At 31.7% G+C, this 26,603-nt stretch overlaps 1 protein-coding gene and 1 pseudogene across 3 annotated transcripts; one reads left to right on the top strand and one right to left on the bottom strand.

The window, feature by feature from the left end:
* The first annotated feature begins 11,582 nt into the window (after window positions 1-11,582).
* LOC112097691 (probable disease resistance protein At4g27220) lies at window positions 11,583-18,540 on the top strand. 3 transcript variants are annotated; one of them, XM_024183017.1, is made up of 6 exons: window positions 11,583-14,897; window positions 15,152-15,631; window positions 16,102-16,935; window positions 17,067-17,162; window positions 17,893-17,919; window positions 18,232-18,540. In XM_024183017.1, the coding sequence occupies exons 1-4, from the start codon at window positions 12,006-12,008 to the stop codon at window positions 17,103-17,105; spliced, it is 4,245 nt and encodes a 1,414-aa protein (XP_024038785.1). In that variant the 5' UTR covers window positions 11,583-12,005; the 3' UTR covers window positions 17,106-17,162; window positions 17,893-17,919; window positions 18,232-18,540. The 3 variants fall into 3 exon arrangements, with proteins under 3 accessions (XP_024038785.1, XP_024038787.1, XP_024038786.1); XM_024183019.1 differs by lacking the exon at window positions 17,893-17,919 and having other exon boundaries at window positions 18,256-18,540; XM_024183018.1 differs by lacking the exon at window positions 17,893-17,919 and having other exon boundaries at window positions 18,232-18,249.
* A 1,255-nt stretch (window positions 18,541-19,795) lies between these two features.
* The window catches only part of LOC18040971, a 36,971-nt pseudogene continuing 30,163 nt past the window's right edge, over window positions 19,796-26,603 (bottom strand).

Here is a 26,603-nt window from a genome sequence, read left to right as displayed (position 1 = left end):
GGCTCTTTATGGTCTAATAACTAATCAAACTAAGTTGTGGGCAAAGGCGAATATGTTTGTTTGGTCGAAAATAAGCTCAACAAATCACTAATAATCACCTAATCACTATTCTTTATGCTATGCAATATAATGGCCTGGGTAATGGCGCCAAGGCAGAAAATAACTAGCTAGCCAGTTATGATAGTTGATTAACTTAACCTACTGGAAATCCGAAGACCAAAACGAAGAAGCTTTGCCTAGAACTAGAATAGGAACATTCATACCCAAAACTAATATACACGATTAAGAAACTTGATTATATGTATATTTCTGTTGGCCACACTGAAAGAGAATTTTCAAAAGATGCTAAGGTACACCAAATCCCACTATTTCATACTCATAAACACAAAAAACCAAGGAAAAAATTAATGACTATATAAAATAAAATCGGTCATAGGACATTGAGATTAGGACAACTTGATTTGTATACCGTAAAATAACTATATCTGCATAGTGAACTATATTTCTGTTAGAACTCTGAAGTTTTCTATTAAATTTTTTTCTCTGTTAGGTAAACCACTTAACTGAAATGCTTAAGCCAATATTGACAATCATAGACATAAAAGTATTAATAGGCTCATTCAAGTGAAATGAGCATTATTTTACACATCCTTTAGGATTTTAAGTCATTTAGAAGTCATTCATGTTAAAAAAAAAAAAAATTCATATACTTTCAATATAATTAGTACATACACAATTAATTAATTAAATAAATCTGTTTCAGCTAGTATAGGAACTTAATTAATCAAAGCTAGTAGTTATAGCTAGGACTTGAACGAGGCACCTTTCAAAGTTCAAGAAGAGCATCTGAACAGAATGAAAGCACTTTGTAGAAATGATAATGATGCTTTACACAATATGAACTTTCATTTATTCAAGAACATAACACTACTCCAAGCTCTTATTCTACGAGTCAATCCAGTTTGTAGATGCACGCCATTGTAAAAGCTTTTGTATTATAATTTCTGAAAATAGAACATAACATTATTAATATAGAATCAGCAATGTATATAACTTATCAGACAATATAACAAGCACTTGGTGAGCATACAAGATAAACCAAAACAAGTTATCTAGAAAATGAAACTAAAACCCAAGCTCCGCTATTCATTGTAGATGCTTTAAACATAAAATTAAACTAAATCTAATAGCAAAACATTAGAATGGATGTTGGAATTAAAGCTAAATTCAATAGTAATTCAAATGAATCCATTTGAACTTTGTAAATTCCGCAGAACAAAATTAATTTGAGTGAGCAAACTCACCAATGGAACAAGAACGCAGGGGCTTCAACTTGTACGAATAAAAAAATATTGCTGGCGGGACAAAAATTGACAATAACGGCTACAATACGAATTAAAAAAAATCAAAGTCTATAATTACAAGTTAAGTAAGAGAAGAAACTCATAATCACAAGCTTACCTCAAAAGATGAAGGGAGAATACGATGAAGAAGAAGATGCCCGGCGTTTTACGCCGTTCGCTGGCAACCAGTTATGTTTACGATGGTGGCCAGTAACACGGACTCCAGCGAATACTTTTCTAACTGGAAATAAATTTAAAATTCTAAAATATTAGTATACCGAACGGCTCTTCACCGTCACGCAGTTCGTAACATATGTGACAGCAGTGTGGCCGTCACATAAAGGGTAACAAAAGCAACTCGGGGTTACAGAGTTAGAAGTTAGTGATATGCGTAATGGCTGCTTTTGCATTCACATTAGGGGTCACATATACCCTATTTTCTTGTAGTACATGGTAAATTCTATTTGAAAATTGCTCAGTATTTTAGATTTGTACGAAATCATTTTTGTGTGCTCGTTGGATAATAATATATAATAAATTAAAATTTTAGTGTAATTTTCACAATATTGTATTAGAAATATGTCTCGTTGAAAGGTTTTGAAATCGTTTGATTGATCATAATTGTTATTTCGACAGTTGCAAAAGATGCCAGAGAAAATTTGATTATCTTAAGAAATGAGTGCATGAGATATGAAATCAACCATACCATAAAATCAAATTTTATCGTTTCATTCTTCCTGGTTCAAATTTATGGAAACAATAATCAAATGCACCCATGAACTAGTATATTCCGACATATGTACCATCAAATTTTTGCTATATCATACTTATATATGTATATTGAAATTTTAATAACAACAATTGGGCCAAGCGTATGTTGGTACTTGAAGATTTATAAGCTCCATCCTTGAAAAAATAAGGCTTGATTGTTCTCAATCTAATTCTTTTTGTTTTAAGTTCTTAATTAAGCTTTCTTGCTTGTTTTCAAGAGCCAGTTTTGTAGTGATCGAAAAACATGATTTGCATGTAATGCACTTGGCATTTATGCGTCACTTATTAATTAGATTTAAATTTTATAAATTAGTTAAGCTGATTAATACTGTGCATGTGCACTAAATGATAAATACTACATAAATTGGTAGGAGTGGGCAAAACCGGGTTCGGGTCGGGTCGGGTTCGGATCAACCCGATCAGATTTCGGGTTGTTCGGGTTTAACAAAAATTAATCCGAATACAACCCGAACTTCCCATCCGACCCGATCCGATCCGATTTATATTCGGATTGGGTCAGGTCGGGTTGTGAATTCAGGTTGAAATCGGGTAGGATCGGGTTGACCAATTTCCTTGATTTTGTTACTACCATTTAAAAACACATAATTACAACAATTAAATACTAAATATTAATTGTTTAATTTAACCATATGCACCATCAATTCAAATCTTTAAAAAAAAAAGCTTAAAAAAAGCGTGAAAACTCAAGATTCAAAGTCAAAGGTGAGAAGCTCGGGTTGAAGGATTGGAGCAGCAGAAGCACCTTGCAGCAGATTCGCGGCACTTGCAGTAGATCGGTGGCCGCGGCACTTGTAGCAGCAGACCGACGGACGCGTAGTAGCATATTGGCGGCACTTGCAGCAAATCGGGCATGGAGACGCGCGGCAAATCGGCCATGGAGATGCGGGTGAGGCTGTGACTTGTGCAGCGACCTCCGTTGGCGGCTTGGCGTTGGCCCAACGCCGTTGGGGGTGACTGTGTATGTGTTTTGTGTATTGAGATTGGGGATTGTGTAATGAGATTGGGGATTGAGGAGAGTTGTGAGTGTTTGTGTAAGTAACCGTGTGTTGTGAAAATGGGAATTGTGATTTGTGTGTGCTGCGTGTGTGTGGCTGTTTGCTTTAGGTTTAGTTTTTTTTTTTTATAGCAACCCGATCGGGTTTCGGATCGGATCGAACCCAATCCGATCATAACCCGATCGGGTTTCATTGTTTTGATCCGATCGGGTTTTCTGCACAACCCCATCCGATCCGAACCTGAAATTTTTCGGGTCGGGTCGAGTCGGATCGGGTAATTTGCCCACCCCTATAAATTGGGACACTAGTAACTATGCATCCCAACCATGTAATATTTATTTGTCACGAAACCAACCACGACATGATATTCTTAATATTATTTAGGATACCATTTCAAGCCCCATGAGGGCTCCTTCCGTTAAATAAAAAAAAAAGGTATGAAATAGGTGTAGATTTTACTTTAGATATTATTAGTGAGAGTACCTTTGGTGGCAATGGTCCGAGATGATTTGGGATTTGACCATTCTACTCTCATCTTAATTATCAAATGGAATGTAAGTATGGATAAACTCGTCCTGTTTATATATTTGTGATCAAAATTAGGACCAATCTCAAACCCCTCACAATCATTTATATTATTGCACCAGTTTAACAATAAGATTTACGAAACACATACGACTGTTTTTATAACTAAAAGTATTTTTAAGCTACAAGATTACCAAAATGACCCTAAATCAAACCAATAAAAATGTTTTAAAGTAATAATAATAAACCAGAGTAAACGTACAAAAATTCATGCATAAATTGATAATCAACAAAAACATCCAAAAGTTTAACTCCAAGTTTTCTATTCAATTGACATAACCCTTAAATTTCAAAAGGTATAATCAATTTTGTGTCTAATCCTATAAAATTAGAAAATTAAAGAATATTATATATTGATAATTAAATAATATGCAATTAATAATGTTTAAAAAAATAATGTTAAACATATTGTCAACTAAAATAATTGGGAGAATTGGAGTTCCAAGATAAATTCTTATCTAGTCCCAAATCAACAATTGTGATTAATTTCAATCTTAAACTTTGAAACTCGGACTGCTTTTAAAATTGGTCCTAATAATATGGACAAATCCCATTCTGATCAATATGGAATCCCAATCCATACCTTTGGATTTCGATGGTGTTTAGTTGGAGGGAGGAGAGGAAGGAAATGAATTCAAATTCCTTTCACTTTCCTGTTGTTTGGTTTTCACTAATAAATGGGAATTCAATTTCTATTGAAATTTAATTTTCATCAAATTGTGCATTTTGGATTCCTCACCGAAGGCTGTAAAATTCAAATTCCCTTTCTATTAGAAATCGAATCTTCCAAAATTGCTCCAATCAAATTTTTATCAATTATTTTAATTATTATCAAATAATTCTTATTTATGATTTTATTTTTTCAATTTAAATTGTCACTAAGGAGTCGGACTTACTACCACAGAAAAGAAAAAAAATAATTTAGTCAGCTGAACTAATTTTTGTTTTTTTTTTTTGATTAACTTTGAAATATTGCATACATGACGAGCTGCTATTGAAATTAGTGTTAAAAAAAAAATAGATGCAAAAGGAGAAACAAGCATCATGTGCAGTACCCACTGTGAAATATTCACATTGGAATAAGTCGTTGGCAGCTGGTCTGTTTGGCCATTAATATTTTGACATTCAATGTTCATTATGATCCTAGTAAATTAAGCCATAAAAAATCTATTGAAATTACTCACCGTACAATGATGGTTGGAGCTGCATGTATCATTTATTGTTAACAACAAACTTATGAAATGCTTTGAATGTACCTCCGAGGTTGTATTTACTATACTAGTTAGGAGAAATTACGAAGTTAAATTATTTGATAAATATTTATTATAATTTGAAAAATATGTTAATTTTGTCCTCCACTTTATGATAAAAAATTTATAATATATATAAATCATTCATTCTATAATCTTGAATTTTATTAAAGTTAGAAAAACTATTACTCTACATGATATAATAGTGTGATGTTATTACACTATTATACCATATAAAATATATTTACTTTCTTAAATTTTAATAAAGTCTAGGTCTTGGAGAGAAGCACTTTATATATATATGTATATATGATTATTGTCTAGTGACAACATTCTCATTTTAACAAAGTGATGATATATCTAACTAAAAAACGCATATTTCAATACACCAATAGATTAAAAAAAATACAGTTTTTAATATGTTAAAATCTATATATTTTGTATTATTAATATTTTCACTTTAACAAAGTGGGGTCTCCTCACTATAGAAGTACTTTATAAATATTCTTTATATTTTTGTGAAAATTATTATTTAAAAGTCATATTTTCCTAAAAACTAATAACTTTTATTTTATTACTATGCTGTACTTTTCAAGACATAACACCTCAATACCATGACGTTAATTATTGAACTCTGCTGTACAAAGTTGTTGGCTGGTCTATTTAGCTTAGTCTTTCAATTATTTGTCGTTTGAACTGAGATGATTTGAATAAAGCTGTATATCAATAATTTCCTAGTGAAACTTCGAGAAAAAATAAAAATCATGTCATACAGTAGCATTATTTTTATTTTCAGCTTGATTATGTTTTGAGTTAACTTATAGATTATTTGAAATAAAAAGAATATAATTTATTTTTTCTAACTAAATATTTTTAAATAATTTTGTTAATTTAATGAGTAATTATACACTTACAAAGTTATGATATAAAATTATATCCCTGAATCCCAATCATATGACACCAATTAACTACTGCTATGTGTTTCTTAGTATTTAACTTTTTATACTATTATTAATGAGATAATTATCTTCAACACCAATAAATAAATTTTATATTAATACATCCTCTGACTTTATTATCAAATGATTATAAATCATAATCAAACCAAGCTACCAAAGCCTACTACTAAGAGATTGATTAAAGGGTTTTCCAAGATTTCAAATTGGATGAAACTATGGTGCAACGGTTGCACCGTACTACTCAATTTTGTCTTTTTCAATTAATTACATCTCAATACCTATATTTTATAAAAAAGTTGAATAGACACTAGAAGTTACAATTTTTTATATATGAGTCCTCTTTTGGGATAAAAATGGATTTTAAAAAAATTTAACTGTTACTATTATTAATATTTATAAATTTCATTATTATTATATTAATATTATTGTTATTATTATTAAAATTTATTATTTTAATTATTGTCATGTATTATTATTACTACCATAAATGTCATCATTATTAATATTATTATTATCATTAAAATTTATTATTTTATTATTTTAATTATTATGTATTATTATTACTGTCATTAGTTATTATTATTATGAAATTAATTTATTTTATTATTTTATTGTTACAATTACTTTAATTAAGTCATTATTATTATTTTATTAATTTTATTACTATTATTAAATATATTAACTTTATTATTTTAATCATGATTAATTATTGTTATTATTATTTTATTAATAGTAATATTATTAAAATTATTAATTTTAATATTTTAATTATTGTCATGTATTATTATTACTACCATAAATGTCATCATTATTAATATTAATAATAATATTATTATTATCATTAAAATTTATTATTTTATTATTTTAATTATTATGTATTATTACTAGGGGTGGGCACGGTTCGGTTCGGTTTGGTTCGGTTCGGATCGAAATTAAGTAGAACCGATTTAAATCGGTTATTTTATAAAAAGAACCGAATAAGAACCGAACTCAAACGGATCTTTTCGGATCGGTTCGGTTCGGTTCGGTTTTTTGGTTCTAGGTCTATTGGGCCTATTTTAAAATTTCAAATTTTTAGCCCATTGGACCTCATAAATGTAATAATTGTTTTCAACAATTAGTTCATCCTAATTTCATTACAAATATTAACAATAAATACAAAGTATTCAAAACACATTTTATCACTAATATCTTATTAACTACTAATAAGGTACTCACAAAATATGAAATATTAAAATTTCAAAATACATAACCAAACTCCAATACTCCATCTACATAAACATAATCATAATGTTGTAAAGACAAATAAAAATAACAACAATTACAACTTACAACACAAAATAAAAAGAAAATTTAGAAACAAACGCCAACAACATTCTCCCATCTTCACCCAAAAAAAAAAATTGCAAACAAATGCCAACAACATTCTCCCATCTTCATGAATATCAACATCAACTTTAGGCATTTTCGACTCAATATTTGGATTTATAAAAAAAAATTTAACACATGTCGATTTGAATAAAATATAAAATTAATTCGGTTTTTCGGTTCAGCTGAGTGAACCGAATACCGAACCGACATTTCGGTTTTTTTTTACAAATGATATATTTCGGTTTTTTTTAAAATAAAAACCGATCCAAATTCGAAAAAACCGCCGGTTCGGTTCGGTGTTTTTAAGACCACGGTTTTTTTGCCCACCCCTAATTATTACTGTCATTAATTATTATTATTATTATGAAATTAATTAATTTTATTATTTTATTGTTACAATTACTTTAATTAAGTCATTATTAATTATTAATTTTATTACTATTATTAAAAATATATTGGCTTTATTATTTTAATCATTATTAATTATTGTTATTATTATTTTATTAATAGTAATATTATTAAAATTATTTAATTTTAATATTTTAATTATTGTCATGTATTATTATTACTACCATAAATGTCATCATTATTAATATTATTATGAAATTACTTATTTTACTCATTATTAATTATTATTATCATTAAAATTTATTATTTATTATTTTAATTATTATGCATTATTATTGCTGTCATTAATTATTATTATTATGAAATTAATTAATTTTATTATTTTAATTGTTACAATTACTTTAATTAAGTTATTATTATTTATTAATTTTATTACTATTATTAAAATATATTAACTTTATTATTATTATTATTATTATTATCATTAAAATTTATTATTTATTATTTTAATTATTATGCATTATTATTGCTGTCATTAATTAATATTATTATTATTATAAAATTAATTAATTTTATTATTTTAATTGTTACAATTACTTTAATTAAGTTATTATTATTTATTAATTTTATTACTATTATTAAAATATATTAACTTTATTATTATTATTATTATTATCATTAAAATTTATTATTTATTATTTTAATTATTATGCATTATTATTGCTGTCATTAATTAATATTATTATTATTATAAAATTAATTAATTTTATTATTTTAATTGTTACAATTACTTTAATTAAGTTATTTTTATTTATTAATTTTATTACTATTATTAAAATATATTAACTTTATCATTTTAATTATTATTATTATTTTATTAATAGTAATATTATTAAAATTTATTATTCTAATTATTATATTATTATTAATGTTGTCAACATCATCATCATCAACATTATTAAAGTTTACAGATTTTTTTGTTTTAAGTAATATTATTGTCATTATTATTATTTTACCTTAAGTAAATATTTAAAAACTTTTAGTTTTTATGATTTTGTAACTTACGGTCAGACTGTGAAATAGTTAGATAATCATTAATTATTATTATTATTAACAATTTAATAAAAATATTATTAATTATTGTTAATAGATTAATTAATTATAATGTTTTTTATTCTTGTATTAATAATAAAAATAATCTATTTAAAAAATATTTATGATTATAATAAAATAACAATTATAATTATAATTCATTTAACAATAATTATATTTTTTAAATAATGGAGGTTATTTGGAAAATTTAAAATTATAGGGGCAAATTCATACTCTAGGGTTTTAATAAAATAAAATTGAGTATAAGGGGTTAAACGAAATTTTATATTTCAAAAAGTTTATAATATTCATGAATAAAATATAAATAACATAGAATATGGGGGGTTATATAAAATTTCACAGGCTGACGGTAAGTTACGTTAAATGTATAACTTAGGCGGACCTTTAGTGAAATGCACAAATGGCACAAGGGACCCCGCCAACCGTTAAGTCACATCATTTATTTATTTGTGAATGAAAAATAAGGTCCTTATGCTAGTTTGACGATTATAAGTTATCATCACAAGGTTGTTGGGCGCATGCATACTGAGTCACAGCACTGAGATTCAACTTTTCTGTACAATAAGAGTTTATTTGTCTTTTTGTATTGGGATAAAATGGATCTCCCTCCAACTTTAAGTAAGGCTTAATATTCAGGCTGTGCTGTAATAGAATTATTGAGGAGAGTTTCATTTTTTATTGTAAATATCAGTAGAGCTCTCATTGTAATATATCAGTCTATCAAAAAAAAGTTATCATCCCAATAACTTTGGACTTTGATATTAATTTTACTAATTATGAAATTCATTATCTAATAAAAAAAATAACACATAACAATTGGGTCTCAAATTAGAATTCTACTATCGAAATTCCTAGCATTATTCTAATATTAAAAATTCATCAAAATAATATCTATTATCTAAAAAAATAAAATAAAAATCTAAAGCCATAGATTTACTTTTCAATCTTCCTGATTTGGCTGATTTCTTTTAAAGCTTTGGTTTCTTTATATTTTTATCGATCATTTTAGCGGTGCTGGCATTTGATTTTTTTGACTAAGCTACTGTTTAGTTCTAAGTTTTGGCAATTGCCCGGACTGCTCTGTTTTGTGTATCTTCGACACAACAAGGCTTAGCATCTAAATGTCGGCAGCCACGCAACTTCTTGGAATCTTCGTGCAAGTGTTGGATATCGACTGTTCGATAATGATGGCAGCATGGGACTGGAGTGTAATTGACGCAGTGGAATAAAGATCACATGTCTCAAACTTTTGGCGAAGATATTGTCAGATATTTTATTGATTAAGGATCACAAATAATGGATATTGGATGAGAATCACATGCTTTACCACAATCGTAATGTTACTAATGTAAGTCAAGCAATTATTTTTAAATAATGATATTATAATTAAAAAATAAATAAATATTTATAATATTTAAAAGAGTAATTCCGATTATTAATTTTTTTATATTACTTAATTATTAGCTGACAAATAATTAAAAGGTTATAGAACAGGACTCAGCTACCTTACAACAGTTGCAAGGTACCACCAAATTTTGACTTTTCTTAATTTCAGTTTTTTATCATTAGATTTAATGAAAAGGTGGTTTCAATGGTAGAGATTTGTTCATTTAAATATTAACATTACACTCCTTGATATTTATTAAAGACACAAACAAGTTAAAGAGTTTAAAATTTTAACACATAAGTCCGGATTGTTTACAATTTATATTGTTTAATTAGTAGTGAGTATTAAAAAATAAATATTATTTTTAATATTATATATTTTATTTAAAAGAATAAATAAATATTATTTAATATTATTTATTCCATTTTATTTAATATTATTTAGTCATATACTTATTATTATATTTATTCTTTCAAAAAACTAAATAACATTAAATAAAATAAAATAATCATTAGGGCGCTTTAAAAATAAATATTATTTTTATTTTTGTTTTATTTAATCATTGGCTTATTATTATATTTATTATTTTAAAAAATAAATAATATTAAGTAAAATAAAATAATCAATAATGACTGTTAAAATTAATATTATTTTTACTTAGTCATAGGCTTATAATTATATTTATTCTTTAAAAACTGAATAATATTAAAAAATCAATAGTGTCTTAAAAATAATATCATTTTTAATATTATTTATTTTATTTAAGTTAAATTTTAATATTATTTATTTTATTTAAGTTAAAATTTTAATATTATTTATTTAATTTAAATTTTTTAATATTATTTATTTTATTTAATATTATTTAGTCATAGGCTTATTATTATATTTATTCTTTTTTATAAAGATAAATAATGTTAAATAAAATAAAATTACATTTTATAAAAGTTACCAGCGAAAGCATACAAAATTATAAATAAATGTAAAAAAATAAATAATATTAAATAAAATAAAATTACATTTTAAAATGTCACTAGCTAAAACATATAAACTTATAAATAAAATGTAAATAAGAAAGAAAGTAAGGTATTAAATGAAATGTAACGTCACATAAAACAAAAATAAGTGGCACATTACAACTGTTGCAAGATAGCTGGACTCATAAAACAATATTTTTAGGTCAAATTTTTATTCTGATACGACACAACTTGTACTTTCATTCCTATGCTAAAATATATCTAACCTACTAATAGTCAAGAAATATATCTATTCAACACATATTTGTTAGAAAGATTATCTACTAATTAATCATTGAGACGAGATTACGAGCCTCAACATAAATTAGGATAAAAATTAATATATTGAAATTCATAATTTTTTTTTTCCTTCAGCAGTTTAAAATGGAGTCGCCCACTAGTACTGAAATAATTTTATCAGATTCGCTTGAAAGTAGTTTTACAAGCAAGCAGTTTTTCCCTCTTGATCCCCGTAATCGTCAGCTCCTACTCTTTGCCTTCAATTCTCAGTCAAGAAAACCTCTCCTGATTTTCGTCTTTTGATCTCATACACACTTTGCTTCTGTTCATCGTGGTCGCTGCTCGTGCTAGCCGTTTTCTTATTTAGCTTTGTTCCCTTTTGCCATCAGCTCTTCGCATTTTCATTGGATCAAGCAACCCTTTTCTTGATTCAATTGTCTGATCTCAAAAACACTTTGATTCTCTTCTGTTACACTGATTTTCCCTTGTTTTGTACAAATATCATTTCTTTTTTCAACTTTGCCTTGTTTTGCTTCTGCTTGATTATCAATTGCGCGGCCGTTGACCCTGTTCTATTTCTATTTCGTTCACTTCCCCAAAAAATAAAAAATGGACATTTTGAAAAGCATTGTTCCAGGAGTTGTGAACTGCTTGTCTCCTCACGCACAACGCGAATTTAGTTATTGGTATAACTCCGCTGCCAACTTTGAGAATCTCAAGGCAGAACTCGATAGGCTCAAGGATGAAAGAGAAAGCATTCAGCGCAGAGTTTCTGAGGCTGAAAGAAAAGGTGAAAAGATTGAAGAGAAGGTTGAGAAATGGCTGGTTAATGCGAACAAGAGCATTGAGGAGGCAGCCAAATTCATTCAAGACGAAGAGAAAGCAAATGAACGATGTCTCATGGGGCTGTTTCCAAATTGGATTACTCGCTATCAGCATGGAAAGAAAGCAGAAACAGAGAAGGAGGCCCTTTTTAAACTCCGAGAAGAAGCTGGGAGATTTGATGATAGAATTTCCTACCGTACCGTTCCGGAGGATATATGGCTCAAGTCTCACAAAGGCTACGAGGCCTTCGAATCAAGACTTTCTACTTTGAAGGCCATACAAAATGCATTGATCGATGTTGATGTCAGCATCATTGGGGTGTACGGCATGGGCGGCGTTGGAAAGACGACACTGGTGAAGAAGGTCGCCAGGCAAGCTATGGAAGACAAGCTCTTTGATATGGTGGTCTTTTCAGAGGTTTCGCAAACTCCAGACATAAAAAAGATTCAACAGGAAATTGCCGAGAAGTTGGGCCTGGAGTTGCACGAGGAAGTTGAATCTAGAAGAGCTAGTAGGCTATGTGAGCGATTGAGAAATGAGAAGAAGATCCTTGTGATTCTGGATAACATCTGGAAACACCTTGATTTGGAGACCGTTGGAATTCCTTTTGGAGAAGATCATAAAGGATGCAAACTACTGCTGACGACAAGAGATCGTAGTGTCCTCTTGAAAATGGGATCTGAAGACAACTTTTTGATAAACAATTTAAATGAAGAAGAAGCCGGGAGATTGTTTAAGATGATGGCCGGTGATGATGTTGAAAATCGTGAGTTGAAATCTACAGCAATAGACGTCGCCAGGGCATGTGGAGGTTTGCCCATTGCCTTGACTACAGTAGCAAAGGCATTGAGAGGCAAGAGTCTGCATGAATGGAAGAATTCCTTGCGAGAACTCCGAACGCCTTCAATGGTAAACTTCGAAGGAGTGTCTGCAGAGACTTATTCAAGTATTGAACTGAGTTTCAAGTATTTAAAAGGTGGGCAACTCAAGGAACTTTTTCAGCTCTGCAGTCTAATGGGTAACAGTATCCCTACTTTGAAATTGCTTAAATACTCCATAGGTTTGGGTATATTTCAAGGAGTCAATAAGATGGAAGATGCACGAAACAAGTTATATGCGTTGGTACATGAACTTAGAGACTCTTGTTTGTTGCTTGAGGGTGATAGCAATAAACTAATTTCAATGCATGATGTTGTTCGCGATGTCGCCAGATCAATTGCATGCCGAGACCAACATGTATTTGTGGTGGAAAACGAGGATGTGTGGGAGTTGCCAGATAAGGAATCACTAAAAAAATGCTATGCAATCTCTATAAGATATTGTTGCATTCATGAGCTTCCCAATGCATTGGAATGTCCACAACTTGAGTTCTTGTGCATGTCTCCCGAAGATTCTTCTCTTGAAGTGAGTATTCCTGAAAATTTTTTTGTAGGGATGAGAAAGCTTAAAGTTGTAGATTTTACTGGAATGCAGTTATTTTCATTGCCTTCTTCAATTGATCTCTTAGTAAAACTTAAAACACTTTGTCTTGATGAAAGCATTTTGAGAGACATCGACATAGCCATTATTGGAAAGTTGGAAAATCTAGAAATCCTCAGCTTCGTGCGGTCTGATACGGTGCAATTGCCCAAAGCACTAGGTCAACTGACTAAGCTAAGGCTGTTAGATTTAACAGACTGTTTCCATCTAAAAGTTATTGCTCCAAATGTCATATCAAGCTTAATCCGATTAGAAGAATTGTATATGTGTAATTGCTCCATTGAATGGGAGGTTGAAAGAGCCAACAGCAAAAGAAGTAATGCTAGCCTTGACGAATTGATGCATTTACGTTGGCTAACCACTCTAGAAATTGATGTTAAAAATGAGAGTATGTTACCAGCAGGCTTTTTGGCCAGAAAGCTCGAAAGGTTCAAAATATCTATTGGAAATGGGTTATTCATGCATCCCATGCTTTTTGGACAACATTGGTTTAAAAGTCAGCTGCACTTTTTGATCGACAGTAATCGCAAGATTTCAAGAGAATTGGAGCTCAAGCTTGATTTTATGGACATTTGCTCCATGAAATTGCAGGGCATCAATAACGTTGAATACTTACGGTTGGACAAGCTGCAAGGCATCGAGAATGTTCTTTTCAATTTGGACACGGAGGGCTTTTCACAATTGAAGGTCCTCTGCGTCCAAAATAATCCTGACTTCTTTTGTATCGTCGATTCAAGGGAGATGGTCGCTTGTGATGCCTTTCCTCTTTTGGAGTCACTTGCCCTTCACAATTTGATCAACATGGAGAGGATATGTGTTGATCGGCTCAAAGTAGAGTCTTTCAACGAACTCAAAAATGTAGAAGTATATAATTGTGATAAGTTGAGTAATATCTTTTGGCTCTCTACTTCAAAATGCCTTCCAAGACTTGAGAGAATTGCAGTTATTAATTGCAGCAAGATGAAAGAGATTTTTGCAATTGGGGAAGAAGTTGATAATGCAATTGAGAAGATAGAGTTTGTTCAATTAAGATCTTTGAGTCTGGGGAATCTTCCAGAGGTTACAAGTTTTTGCCGCCGTGAGGTGGAGACTCCTTCAGCATCACCGAACAGACAAGTGTCGCAAGAGGAATCGACGACTACGTATTGCTCCAGCGAAATCACTTTGGATACTTCAACTCTGCTTTTCAACGAGAAGGTGCGTAGGCTAACATTTTCTTTATATATATATAATTAAATCATTTAAAGAATTGAAAGAAAATGGAAAAAGGATAAAAAGAATCTCACGCGCTCACTAATTGAGCTCTTAACAAGTAGTATGAATTAGAATGCATACTCAGCTGTCAGTTGGAAATTGATTCAGACTTGATTAATTTGTAATCAAAGAAGAAAATTTCAACAAGTGCTTCCCCTATAGATATTGGATCTAACGAGAAATTCTTATTTTTTTAGGTTGCGTTGCCTAACTTGGAGGCTTTGGAGATATCTGAAATTAATGTCGACAAGATTTGGCACTACAATCAAATTCCGGCGGCCGTGTTTCCTCACTTTCAAAGTTTAACAAGATTGATTGTGTGGCGTTGTCACAAATTAAAATACATATTTTCAGCGTCTATGATCGGAAGCCTCAAGCAGCTCCAACACCTAGATATACGAGACTGTAAGGATTTACAGGAGATCATTTCTGAAAACAGAGCAGATCAAGTGATCCCTTATTTTGTCTTTCCACAGCTCACCACTCTGAGACTCCAAGATCTACCAAAACTTAGATGTTTGTACCCTGGAATGCATACTCCGGAATGGCTTGCGCTTGAAATGCTTTTTGTGTATCGCTGTGACAAATTAAAGATATTCGCTGCAGATTTATTGCAGAAAAATGAGAATGATCAACTTGGTATTCCTGTACAACAGCCCCCATTGCCGTTGGAAAAGGTATGAAGCCATTTTCTAGATTTTTTTTATCAATAACTTATTTTTAACTTTGAAAAATATGACAAAGCAATGATAAATTAATACTCAATAAATTGAAAACTTTTATTATACAATAATCTTTGCTAGTCTAGACTAAGGGATCAATGTGGTAGATTAATAATTATATGAACTTTTTTAGGTATAGCATTTATAAAAGAATCCTTAGTCTTTCCTATAGAAGAACTTACAAAATAAATTAGTAATTTATTATCGTGCAATAAAATAATTTCTTTTTTTCCCTAATTTCTTTTTTACCTCTAAAATTAATATATAAAAAATCATTTAATAAAATTTATCAATAATTCAATTTGTTTTTGTAAAATATAATATAAAACAAATACTATAAAGTCACTGCATGTGATTGGATTACTCAAAATCATTTGAGAGAACACCAATTGACCTTGTCAGTTATTATGATTGATGATGATCAGATCTTACCCAACTTGACGGAACTATCACTAAGCGGAAAAGACGCGAAGATGATTTTGCAGGCCGATTTCCCACAACACCTTTTTGGCAGTCTTAAACGACTAGTGATTGCTGAAGATGACTCAGCTGGTTTTCCAATCTGGAACGTACTTGAGAGATTTCACAATCTCGAAATACTCACACTGTTTAATTTTTCATTCCACGAAGAGGTATTTTCGATGGAAGGATGCTTAGAGAAACATGTGGGGAAGTTGGCAACGATAAAAGAATTAGAGCTGTACCGGCACTATCATCTGAAGCAGCTGTGCAAACAAGACTCCAAACTTGGCCCCATTTTTCAGTATCTTGAAATTCTAAAAGTATATCATTGTCAAAGTCTGTTAATTCTATTGCCATCATCATCGGTATCTTTTGGGAACCTAACAAAACTTGTAGCTAGCGGTTGCAAGGAATTGATGCACTTGGTAACATCCTCCACAGCAAAAACTCTAGTGCGACTCGTATCACTTGGTGTATACGGATGCAGAGCAATGACAGAGGTGGTAATAAATGACAAAGACGGGGTTGAAAAAGAAGAGATTGTTTTCCGCAAATTGAAGACGTTGGAACTGTGTGATTTAGACAGCCTCACAAGTTTCTGCTCTGCCAATTACACCTTTGAATTCCCATCTTTGCAAGAGTTGGGGGTGATTTGTTGTCCCAAGATGAAGATTTTCACTACAGGAGAATCAATCACGCCTCCGGGAGTATACGTCTGGTATGGAGAGACAGCGGATCAACGGTGCTGGGCTAATAATGATCTAAACGCAACCATACAACAATTACATGCTGAGAAGGTACGGATATACATATTACTCTCTATCTCCCATGATAAATTTTTATAAAATTTGCTTTTTAAAATACAATATAGATAAGATATTTGTTTAAAGTAAAAGTTTAAATTGATGAATAAGAATTTTATTTTCAGCTGTTGGCGGTGCCGTCGTCGTTCTCCACCCGGTACTAATTTCATAGGCTTCTTATGACTTGGGAGTTGTGAATTTTTAGAAGAAAGTCTCAACTGGTAATTAATTTTTATTTCATTTATTTGATCTCATGGCTTCTTTCGCAATTTCATCTGAATTATTTAGAATGGGTCACTCGATTTACTGTTAAATTTGGAATGCCATTTTAATGATTCGTTCAGACTTTTATGGACAGATTTTGCATCATTGAATGTCTTTCAGTCTAGTTTAATTTTATTTTTTTTTTGGAGAGTTTCCCTTGTTTTCTAAAATTGTATAATTCCTTGCATACTTTTTATGATAAAATTTCATTAAAAGCCTTCATATTTTATAATTCCATGAAATCGTGCGTACTTTTTTCCTATCTTTCTTCGCCAATTATTTGTTTTCATCATTGCTGTTCTGTTATTTTAGCTTGTGCTCTGTTTGTTCATTTGGTTTGGTTTGCTTCACACCTATCTTTCTTTGGAAACTTAGAAGGCAAAGGAAGTACTTAGAAAATGCTCTTCCCTATGAACACATAATTAAGAACAGCTGAAAATCATTCATCGGATAAAAAAATTAAAAAAAATTAAAAATAAACAAAATCTAATCAGAGCATTATGCCTGGAACAAATCCTTAAGCCATCAAAGCAAAACTCTTCGCTATGAAAAACTATATTGTGGAAATATTGTTTGAAAACGTTGGATACCAAGAAAGGGACTAATCTGGTCTAGTTTTATGAGAAGTGCAGAAGAACAGTATTTTCTCTGTTGTTCCTATTAAAATTCTTTACTCTGTGATTGTAGAATGTCTGGATACTCATGAAGATTCAGGTAACTCTTCTTCTGTGCATCATTTGAAATAAGGTCTTTTTTTTTTTTTTTTTTTTTTTTTTTTGGGAATATCTCCTACTGGGTTTATAGCTCATACAAAGAGATATTCTCAAATGAAGCCGGATACTGGTAGAAACAAGGGAGGAAGTTGGCGCTGATAAAATGGTTAATCCTGTCCAGACTTAATCATCTGAAGCAACTCCAAACTGGACTCCATTTTCAATATCTTGAAATTCTAAGGCTATATTAATGCTTGTAAAAATCTTTTAAGTCTATTCCCATGATCATCTGTAACTTTTGGGAATCTAACAGAACTGGTGGTTTTCCATTGCAAAGAATTGTAACATCCATCCACTACAGCAGAAAGTCGAGTGCGGCTCGTATCAATGAAGGTAACTGGATGCAGGCCAATGACAGAGGTGTTTGACAGAGGTGTTAATAGGTGACGGAGAAGAAGATGGAGCACCAAATTTAATTTCAAAACAAGAGATTGTTTTCAGCAAATTGAAGACGTCGAGTCTGTGTGATTTAGATAGTCTCACAAGTTTCTGCTTTGCAAATTACGCTTTCAGATAAAGATTCTTGAAACTGTCCTATTTAGAGCTGACATTTCCACTAGATTTAAGAGAATATAAAAAATTCATTAATCGTTAGTTTTTAATTTCATTATTCAATGAAAGTCCTGTCAAATTAAATTGCCGCTATTGAATCTCTCGCTCCCCTTGCAAATCTCTATGTGCAAGTACCTAAATTTACAAATTTTACTTCAAATTAATGAATGACATAATTTATTTTCAGCAGTACGATATGTTCTGATCCCATAGGCTTTTTAATTTATTACATGGTGTTGTCAAATTTGAAGAACAAGGTCCGAGGTAACAATCGTTTTCATTTCATTTTGTTTGATCTCTAAGTTTATTTCATCGTTTCATCTAAATTATTTGCAATGCGTCGGTTGGTTTCTTGTTAATTTTGGAACAAAGTTGATGCAACCAATGGTTGCATATGATGAGTAGGATATCGCTCTGAGATCATAACTTGAGTTATAGATATCTATCTAGGGCGTATAATATATCATTAATCTATTACTATAACATTGTATTGGTCTCGTGGTCCAGCTAGAAATTCTATTTGTTTCATAGTTATTTTACAAGTTTAAGATATTTTCTTATTTTTCTTATTATTTTCAAGATTTTTATTTTTTTTCTACAAATATAAGATTTAAGTACGATTTATTTTATTTTTATTAGAAGAATGTTATTATATAATAATATTTTAGGTTTGCTTATTTTGGTAAATTCGTAATATTTAGAATTAGTATAAAGAGGGTCCAAAATCCAAATTTTGTTATTCAGACCTATCTATTAATAAAATTTCAGACTTTTCAAAAACTTGTGTTTCTCTATATTTTCAATCTCAACGTCCAATTTTCCGTCATCATAAATTCTAATGCCTGGTTCCATCAGGTCTCTCTTCTGTGAAGCCCCTGGAGTAAAAGCTCCGAATGTGTTACCATTGAAATCATGGCAGAAAACTTTAGTACTTAATTAAGGCTCTTGAATAAGACTCTTTATGGCTTCAATATTTTACTTGATATGAAAATTTCTTTCTAGATAGAATCATTGTGAAGATAAATTGTGGTATTACTGACAATGAATAAGTTGAAACATCAACAGAGATAAATATTGAGCAATTAATGTTACCAGCAATCAATTTGTGAGCACCAACAACCATTTTCATATTTAAGCCGTTAGAACAGTAACACAAAATATGGCGAGTGGCAACCACACAAATAATCAAATTCCTGATAGATTTTGAAAACTTTAATTTGCTAGATATGTATTTTAATATTTCAACAGGTGCATCTTTTCTCTACTCATGTGGCACGTTGAATCAGAAACGGTTTGAATGTCAATATTACTCCAAGTGCCTCAACCAAATTCAGAATGAAGAAAATCATCTGGTTACCTGCACTTTAGTTTAAGCAGCTGATTAAGTTAATTAGCACCAAGTAATTCACATACTAGTGAGAAATTTCATTAGTAAATTCATACCTGGGAGGAAACCAGCACCTTGACGCTTTTGTGACTAAGAAAATCTGCCAGAACCCCAATTAATGAAAAAAAATTATAACATCATTTACATATAATTTTACAAAATCAATAGGACACTTACAGAGCACCTCCTACAGCTGGACCGGCAGTTTTGGTAAGCGACACCACAGTCATAGCAAGTCCATTATGGTATAATGCTGTTCCTGTTATTATACCATAAACCAAAAAAATAATTTAAACTTTTGACACATACAAAGCATGAAAAAGCTGAAAGCATGGAAATGTACTAAACAAACAAAAGAAAATATATTTACCACTGCTCTGTTTTGCAGAAGGAACAATCCAGTCATTATAGACACCTGATGTTATAATTCAGGAAAAGTGAAAGAGAATTACAACATTTCTGATAAAGAAGATATAAAATAATTTTTATACATTCTTGCTAATGGGTAATATAACCTAAGTATATGGATCAATGATTAGGATATCCACTTACAGATAAAACATTCTTCATCACAGAAGCACAGTTTATCAATAAGGCAAGGCTGAACCCAGATAACATTGCTATGTAAGTGTAACTTGTCAAAAGCGGTATCGATAAAACCTGTATATACATAGAAAATTACGTCACCAAATCCATGAAGAAAAGTATTTTATAAACAAATATGTTTGAAACAAACTATCAAATGATCTAAATGCCACATGGTTTGTTCAAAATTTTACCCCTGCAATGCGTGTTATTATTATTGGCCCGATCATCCTCTCAACGTAAGGGTATAGAGTAAGTTGAAAAACAAGGAGGCTGAATCCTGCAGTAAGTTCAAAATGAGGAGTTGAGGACAATCAATAAGCAGTTTTGTGGGGTTGATGCATGAGAAAAGAAGTTAAGAGGAACGAGTAACATTTTCAGTTTCGTAATAAGTATAAATGGGCAACAAGAGTATTGGTTTTGCACCTGAGATGGCAAGAACTTGGCCAGCATTTTCGGTTGAGTAACTCAGACCCCCGTACTTCCACGGGCTGATAGCCCACAGTGAAAATATCTAACAGAATAGTTGCAATATTATGATTTAAAAAAATTACATAGATAAGAAATTCTTAGGATCAGTAATAGCCATATGTCTTCTTTATGTATAAAACTCAAAACAATCCCATCAACAGCAATAGCACCCTCTGTTTCAGGTAGAAGTTAAGAGATAACTTTGCAAATATCTAACAGAAAGCGATCTGATCCAGGATCCTGGACTTTATTCAAGTTCGGGAAAGCCATTGGTCATTGGACTATTAAACCATGTGGCTTAATAACTGGTTGAGCAGATCATCTCGACCAGGATATTATAGTTCACATCGACCAGAATAATATGTGGTGACCTCGAGCAGATCACCTCGACCAGGATATTATTGGTCACCTCGACCAGGATGTTATTGGTCACCTCAAGCAGATCACCTCGACCAGAATAATATGTAGTGACCTCGAGCAGATCACCTCGACCAGGATATTATTGATCACCTCGACCAGGATAATATGTGATGACCTCGACCAGAATAATATGTGGTGACCTCAAGCACATCACCTCGACCAGGATGTTATTGGTCACCTCGACTAGGAAGTTACCAGAAAACACGATTCAGTCAAAACATTTTCTCCGAAATATTAGGGACCATATTCTTAGTGGGCTGAAAATTAGTAGTTTTCTTGAGAATCCTATGGGAGAGGATAAAAACCGCTATATTTTCATATAAAAACCCTAAGGGGGGATTCTTCTAGCTCTCTCTCTCTCTCTCTCTCTCTCTCTAAGCAACTGAACCCATTGGACCTTTTTCTTCCTCTACTACTGAGAAATTTCTCTTTCGCCTGTGATTTCTTTAAGATTGATTATTGTGAATTTTTTTCCTTTAAATTTACTTAAAAGCTTTTTGTTTAAAGCAATCATAATTAAGCCACATGAATTGTGGTATGGGTTTTTCCAAGTAAGACCCGAATCGCTGACTTGAGCGTCGGAGAGTTCTCGCCGGAAAAACTTCCGGCACCTCCTGACTGTTGGTTGTGTTCACAGGCTCACAGGTTATCTGCTCATGGATTGTCTGCTCATGGGTTCTCTGCTCATGGATCGTCTGCTCACGGGTTATCTGCTCATGGATTGTCTGCTCATGAGTTCTCTGCTCATGGATCGTCTGCTCATGGATTGTCTGCTCATGGGTTGTCTGCTCATGGATTGTCTGCTCATGGGTTCTCTGTTCATGGATCGTCTGCTCATGGATTGTCTGCTCATGGGTTCTCTGCTCATGGATCGTCTGCTCATGGGTTGTTTGCTCACAGAACATCTGCTCATAGAAAATCTGCTCATGGTGCTAACTAATCATCAGCTTCCCACCAAACAAATTTAATGCTGATGCAGGGATCTGAGATTTGACCAACTCATCCAGATTTCGGCATCAACAATAACTTTTCCGAACATTAAAATAGTTTAGATTTTGGATTGGAACATTTTTATGTCATAATAAAGTAGAATATATATATATATATATATATATATATATATATATATAAACAATCAAACTCAGGTAGAGATGTTTATACCTCGGTGTAAGCGATATCATGAAGCGAGAAAACACAATAAACAATAGTAGAAGAAATAAAGGGCCAATTCTTCATGAGGCTTTTCTTAGCAGTGGCCTCCTCACTTCCTTCATCTTGTTTAAATTCTGCATTGGACCCACAGGCGGATTCCAAAGCATCACATGATACATCAAGTGATACACCATCTTCATTGTGTTTGTGCAATGTCTCCTGCATCAAAAAGCATGTGATGGTGTCAATGTAGTCATTATAAGAGAAGCGAAAGTTATATTTTATAGTCTCACCCATAAGAAAATTTGAAGTTATGGGAGAGTTGCTATTACATGTACAATTCAGCTTGAAAAGAGAGCTAAAGGCTACGTACCGGAATCCAGCAAGAAGCAATAGTTACCGCAAAAGCAAAGAGTGACATACAGAGACAGGGAAGGAAGTAAGGAAACCTGCATAAATTTGTTTTTCAAAATACCATCATATTGAAAGTATTACAGAAAAAGATAAGGCTAATGGCAGTAAAAATTCACTTACTTTCCAAACATAGATTCTTTGGAAAATGCCTTTGGATATTTCTCTGCTGGCTGGATTGCAAAATTATCCACGAATATATATAAGAATAATATTTATCAAGCCAAACTACTAAAAATTCAAAAAAAAAAAAAAGCGCATAATAATCAAGTAAAAATTGCCGAACCTGGGCCAAAAAGCCACCCACTGCAGGGCCAATAATCAATCCTGTGCCCCATGCTGTACTGAGCTGAAATTATATCGTAGTTCTCAAGGTAAATGATGCTATAAAATTTTCTCAAGAACTTTGCAATCATTCACGAACTGATAAGCTCACCGTTGACAGTCCTAAAGTTTTGTGTTGATCGCGCAATATTTCACATGCATATGCCTGGTGGTGCAAGAGAAGTTTGAGTACAAATATTTACAGGAGTTAAATTGGAATTATCAACAAATACCCCCAATCAATACCTTAATTGGTCCAAGTAAACCATTCAAAGCCCCAAGGAGAAACCTTGTAGCTATGGCCATCCAGAAACTAACACTAAGCCCAAAGAGAGTGTTAAAAATAACCCTGTGAGCATTTTAAGACAAATAAGAAACCCAGAAATTGCCAAAATATCATCAATTTCAAGCTTGATCATTTGAAAATAGAGGTCACTAACACTGTGATGCATCCTATTATTATTACAGGCTTTCGACCACAGCGGTCAGCCACCATTCCCCACAAAACAGATGTTAGAGCTCTGCCAAGCATGTATGAAGACCATTCAATTTCATCATGGTATTAAGAGGTTTGTCAGATGCATCCTATTATTACTTCTCGAGGAATTTGAACTGTTATATTGGTCGTACATACATACATACATACATACATACATACATACATATACACATACTGAATATTGTCTAAGTGGTTTATTTACAGGTATTCAAAATATAAATTATTGCTATGATTTTAGAAAATATTGTCTTTTTTTTGTAATTTATATTAAAATTTTGCGACAATTGTTTGGCTGGAATTTTTTTTTTTTATAAGAAAAATAGTGATCTCACACTGATCCATAGTTGAGCCAATTACCTAGTTAAAAGCTACCTCCATATTTTTTATTTTTTACCCTAATGCATGTCTGATTCTTTTAAAATTTTACGTTATATATATTAAACAAAAATTATAATTTTAATCATTGAAAAATTAATGACAGACATCTTTTGAATAATATTTTTTAAAAAAAATACAGAGCTAGAGATAATGCTATAATTGATTGAATAAGAAGGCTACAACTTGATGATAACTTTATTGCAATGTTGCGTGATCCCAATATATTATTGGCTTTTGTGTGAGTAAAAGTTGCCGGCTCGTGTTTTACTAATTTGGGTTTGTATTTGACTGGCTCGACAAAGAATCGATTTACCTCATATTCAAATTACAAACATCGAAACCGGATCTGTCATTACGTTAATTGGCCTCCTAAAATAATCAATCACTTTCTCTTTAGTCTACTATCCACTCTTTCCAGTCGCTTAGTTTCATTCTAATCATCTAAACGGCTCTTTGGTACTGTTTCTTCTATTCGTCATTGTTCTTGTTCTGTTATTATTTAGCTTTGTTCACTCCTCAGTCTCATTTCTAATTCTGTACCCATCAGCTCTTTTAGCTCTTTACGTCGTGATAGAAACCCTTTTCTTGTTTCCTTCATCTCATCTGAAAAACACAATTGCTTGTCCTATCGCTGTCTCTTTGTTTTTACTTTCCTTTGGCCTTCTTCGCTTCTACGTTTTTGTCAGGCTTCGAGATGCTGGAAATCATTGTGACTATCGTCTTGGAACTTGTAAAATGCTTGGCTCCTCCAACTGCACGCCAACTTGTTTATTTGCGAAAGCGGAACTACAATGCCAACTTTGAGAATATCAAGGCGGAAATGGAGAAGTTGAAGGTTGAACGTACGAGCATTCAGCGCAGGGTTTCAGAGGCGAAAGAAAAAGGGGAAGAGATTGAAGAGAAGGTTGAAAAGTGGCTGGTTAGTGCGAAGTACGAACGGCATCATTGACCGGGCAGCCAAATTCATTGAAGATGAGGAGTCAACGAATAAGCGCTGTGTCAAGGGCTTGAGTCCTATTTGGAAGAGTCGCTATCAGCTTAGCAAGAAAGCAGAGACGGAGGTGAAGGCCATTATTGAACTTGGAGAAGAAGTTAAGAAGTTTGATACTGTTTCCCACGGTACCATTCCGGAGCAGATATGGCTTAACTCTAGCAATGGTTACGAGGCCTTCGAATCAAGACTTTCTACTTTGCAATCTATAAAAAATGCATTGACTGAGGCGAATGTCAGCATTATTGGGGTGTACGGCATCGGCGGCATTGGAAAGACCACACTGGTGAAGGAGTTTGCTAGGCAAGCCAGGGAAAAGAAGTTGTTTTATCGGGTGGTTTTATCAGAGGTTTCATAAACTCCAGAGATAAAAAAAGATTCAAGGGGAAATTACAGAGAAGTTAGGTCTGGAGTTGTCCCATGAAGCTGAATATAGAAGAGCTAGCAAGCTGAATGAACGATTGAAGAGTGAGAATAAGATTCTTGTGATTCTAGATAATATCTGGAAACATCTTGATTTGGAGACCGTTGGAATTCTTTTTGGAAATAATCATAAAGGATGTAGACTTTGATAGACAACCAAGGAGATCAGCTAGAGTTTCAAAGCCAAGCAGCAAGCTTGTGGACTTTGTTTGACCATGCAAACCATGCCCATGCAAGCCATGCAATTGATCTCCCACATAACACTTTCATGCGAGTTAGTTGGAATAAGAGCACGTGAGGAATTGATATTGAAGTAAAAGTGATGGTTGTCGAAGCCAGTAAAAATAAATACCTACTCTAAATAAATTATGTATAGTGATTGAGTAAGGTCGTGTCCACAGAGATCGGTAATTATTTAAATTCTTTTAAAAAGTAAATTGCAAAATGGGGGGATTGTTGACAATAATAAAAATCAAATAAAAATAACAAGAATGCAAATTAAAATTTTAATTCAAATTGGAAAAAGCTCTGGTTGAAGGAATTAACTCAGCTTGATTTGATTACTGATCATTGATTCAATTATAAATCACTACTACTTATGAATAGATCGGTTATAGCTACTGAGACCCTCTAATAGTCAATCTCTTCTTAACTAATCGATAACCAAAGTACGACCGTTGGTTATTTCCCTAATCAATAGACAACCTAGATACGATCATAGGATTTAATCAATTGACAGCCTGAAAATCCAGAGAGACCCAAATTCTAATAAATAAACGCATACAATGGTTCATTTAAATTAGATTGTTTATTCTCATAACACAATGCACTGCTATGCTATTTGTCACAAACATTAAAATCTTCATACGATAAATCATTTAATTGACAACATATTAAGTTGATAATTAAATAGTGGTCAATTATCTAATTAACAAACATAATCATGACAATAATTCAGAGAATAAACAAATACCCAAAAAATAATAAAATAATTAAAGCATAAGAAAGATCTCACAGTAGTGATGAATCAAA

This window comes from Citrus clementina, unplaced genomic scaffold (genome assembly GCF_000493195.1).
Source record: "Citrus clementina cultivar Clemenules unplaced genomic scaffold, Citrus_clementina_v1.0 scaffold_5, whole genome shotgun sequence".
In the NCBI taxonomy this organism is placed as follows: Eukaryota; Viridiplantae; Streptophyta; class Magnoliopsida; order Sapindales; family Rutaceae; genus Citrus; species Citrus x clementina.
The sequence above is the reverse complement of the archived record's forward strand: the minus strand, read 5'-3'. Positions and strand labels throughout refer to the sequence as shown.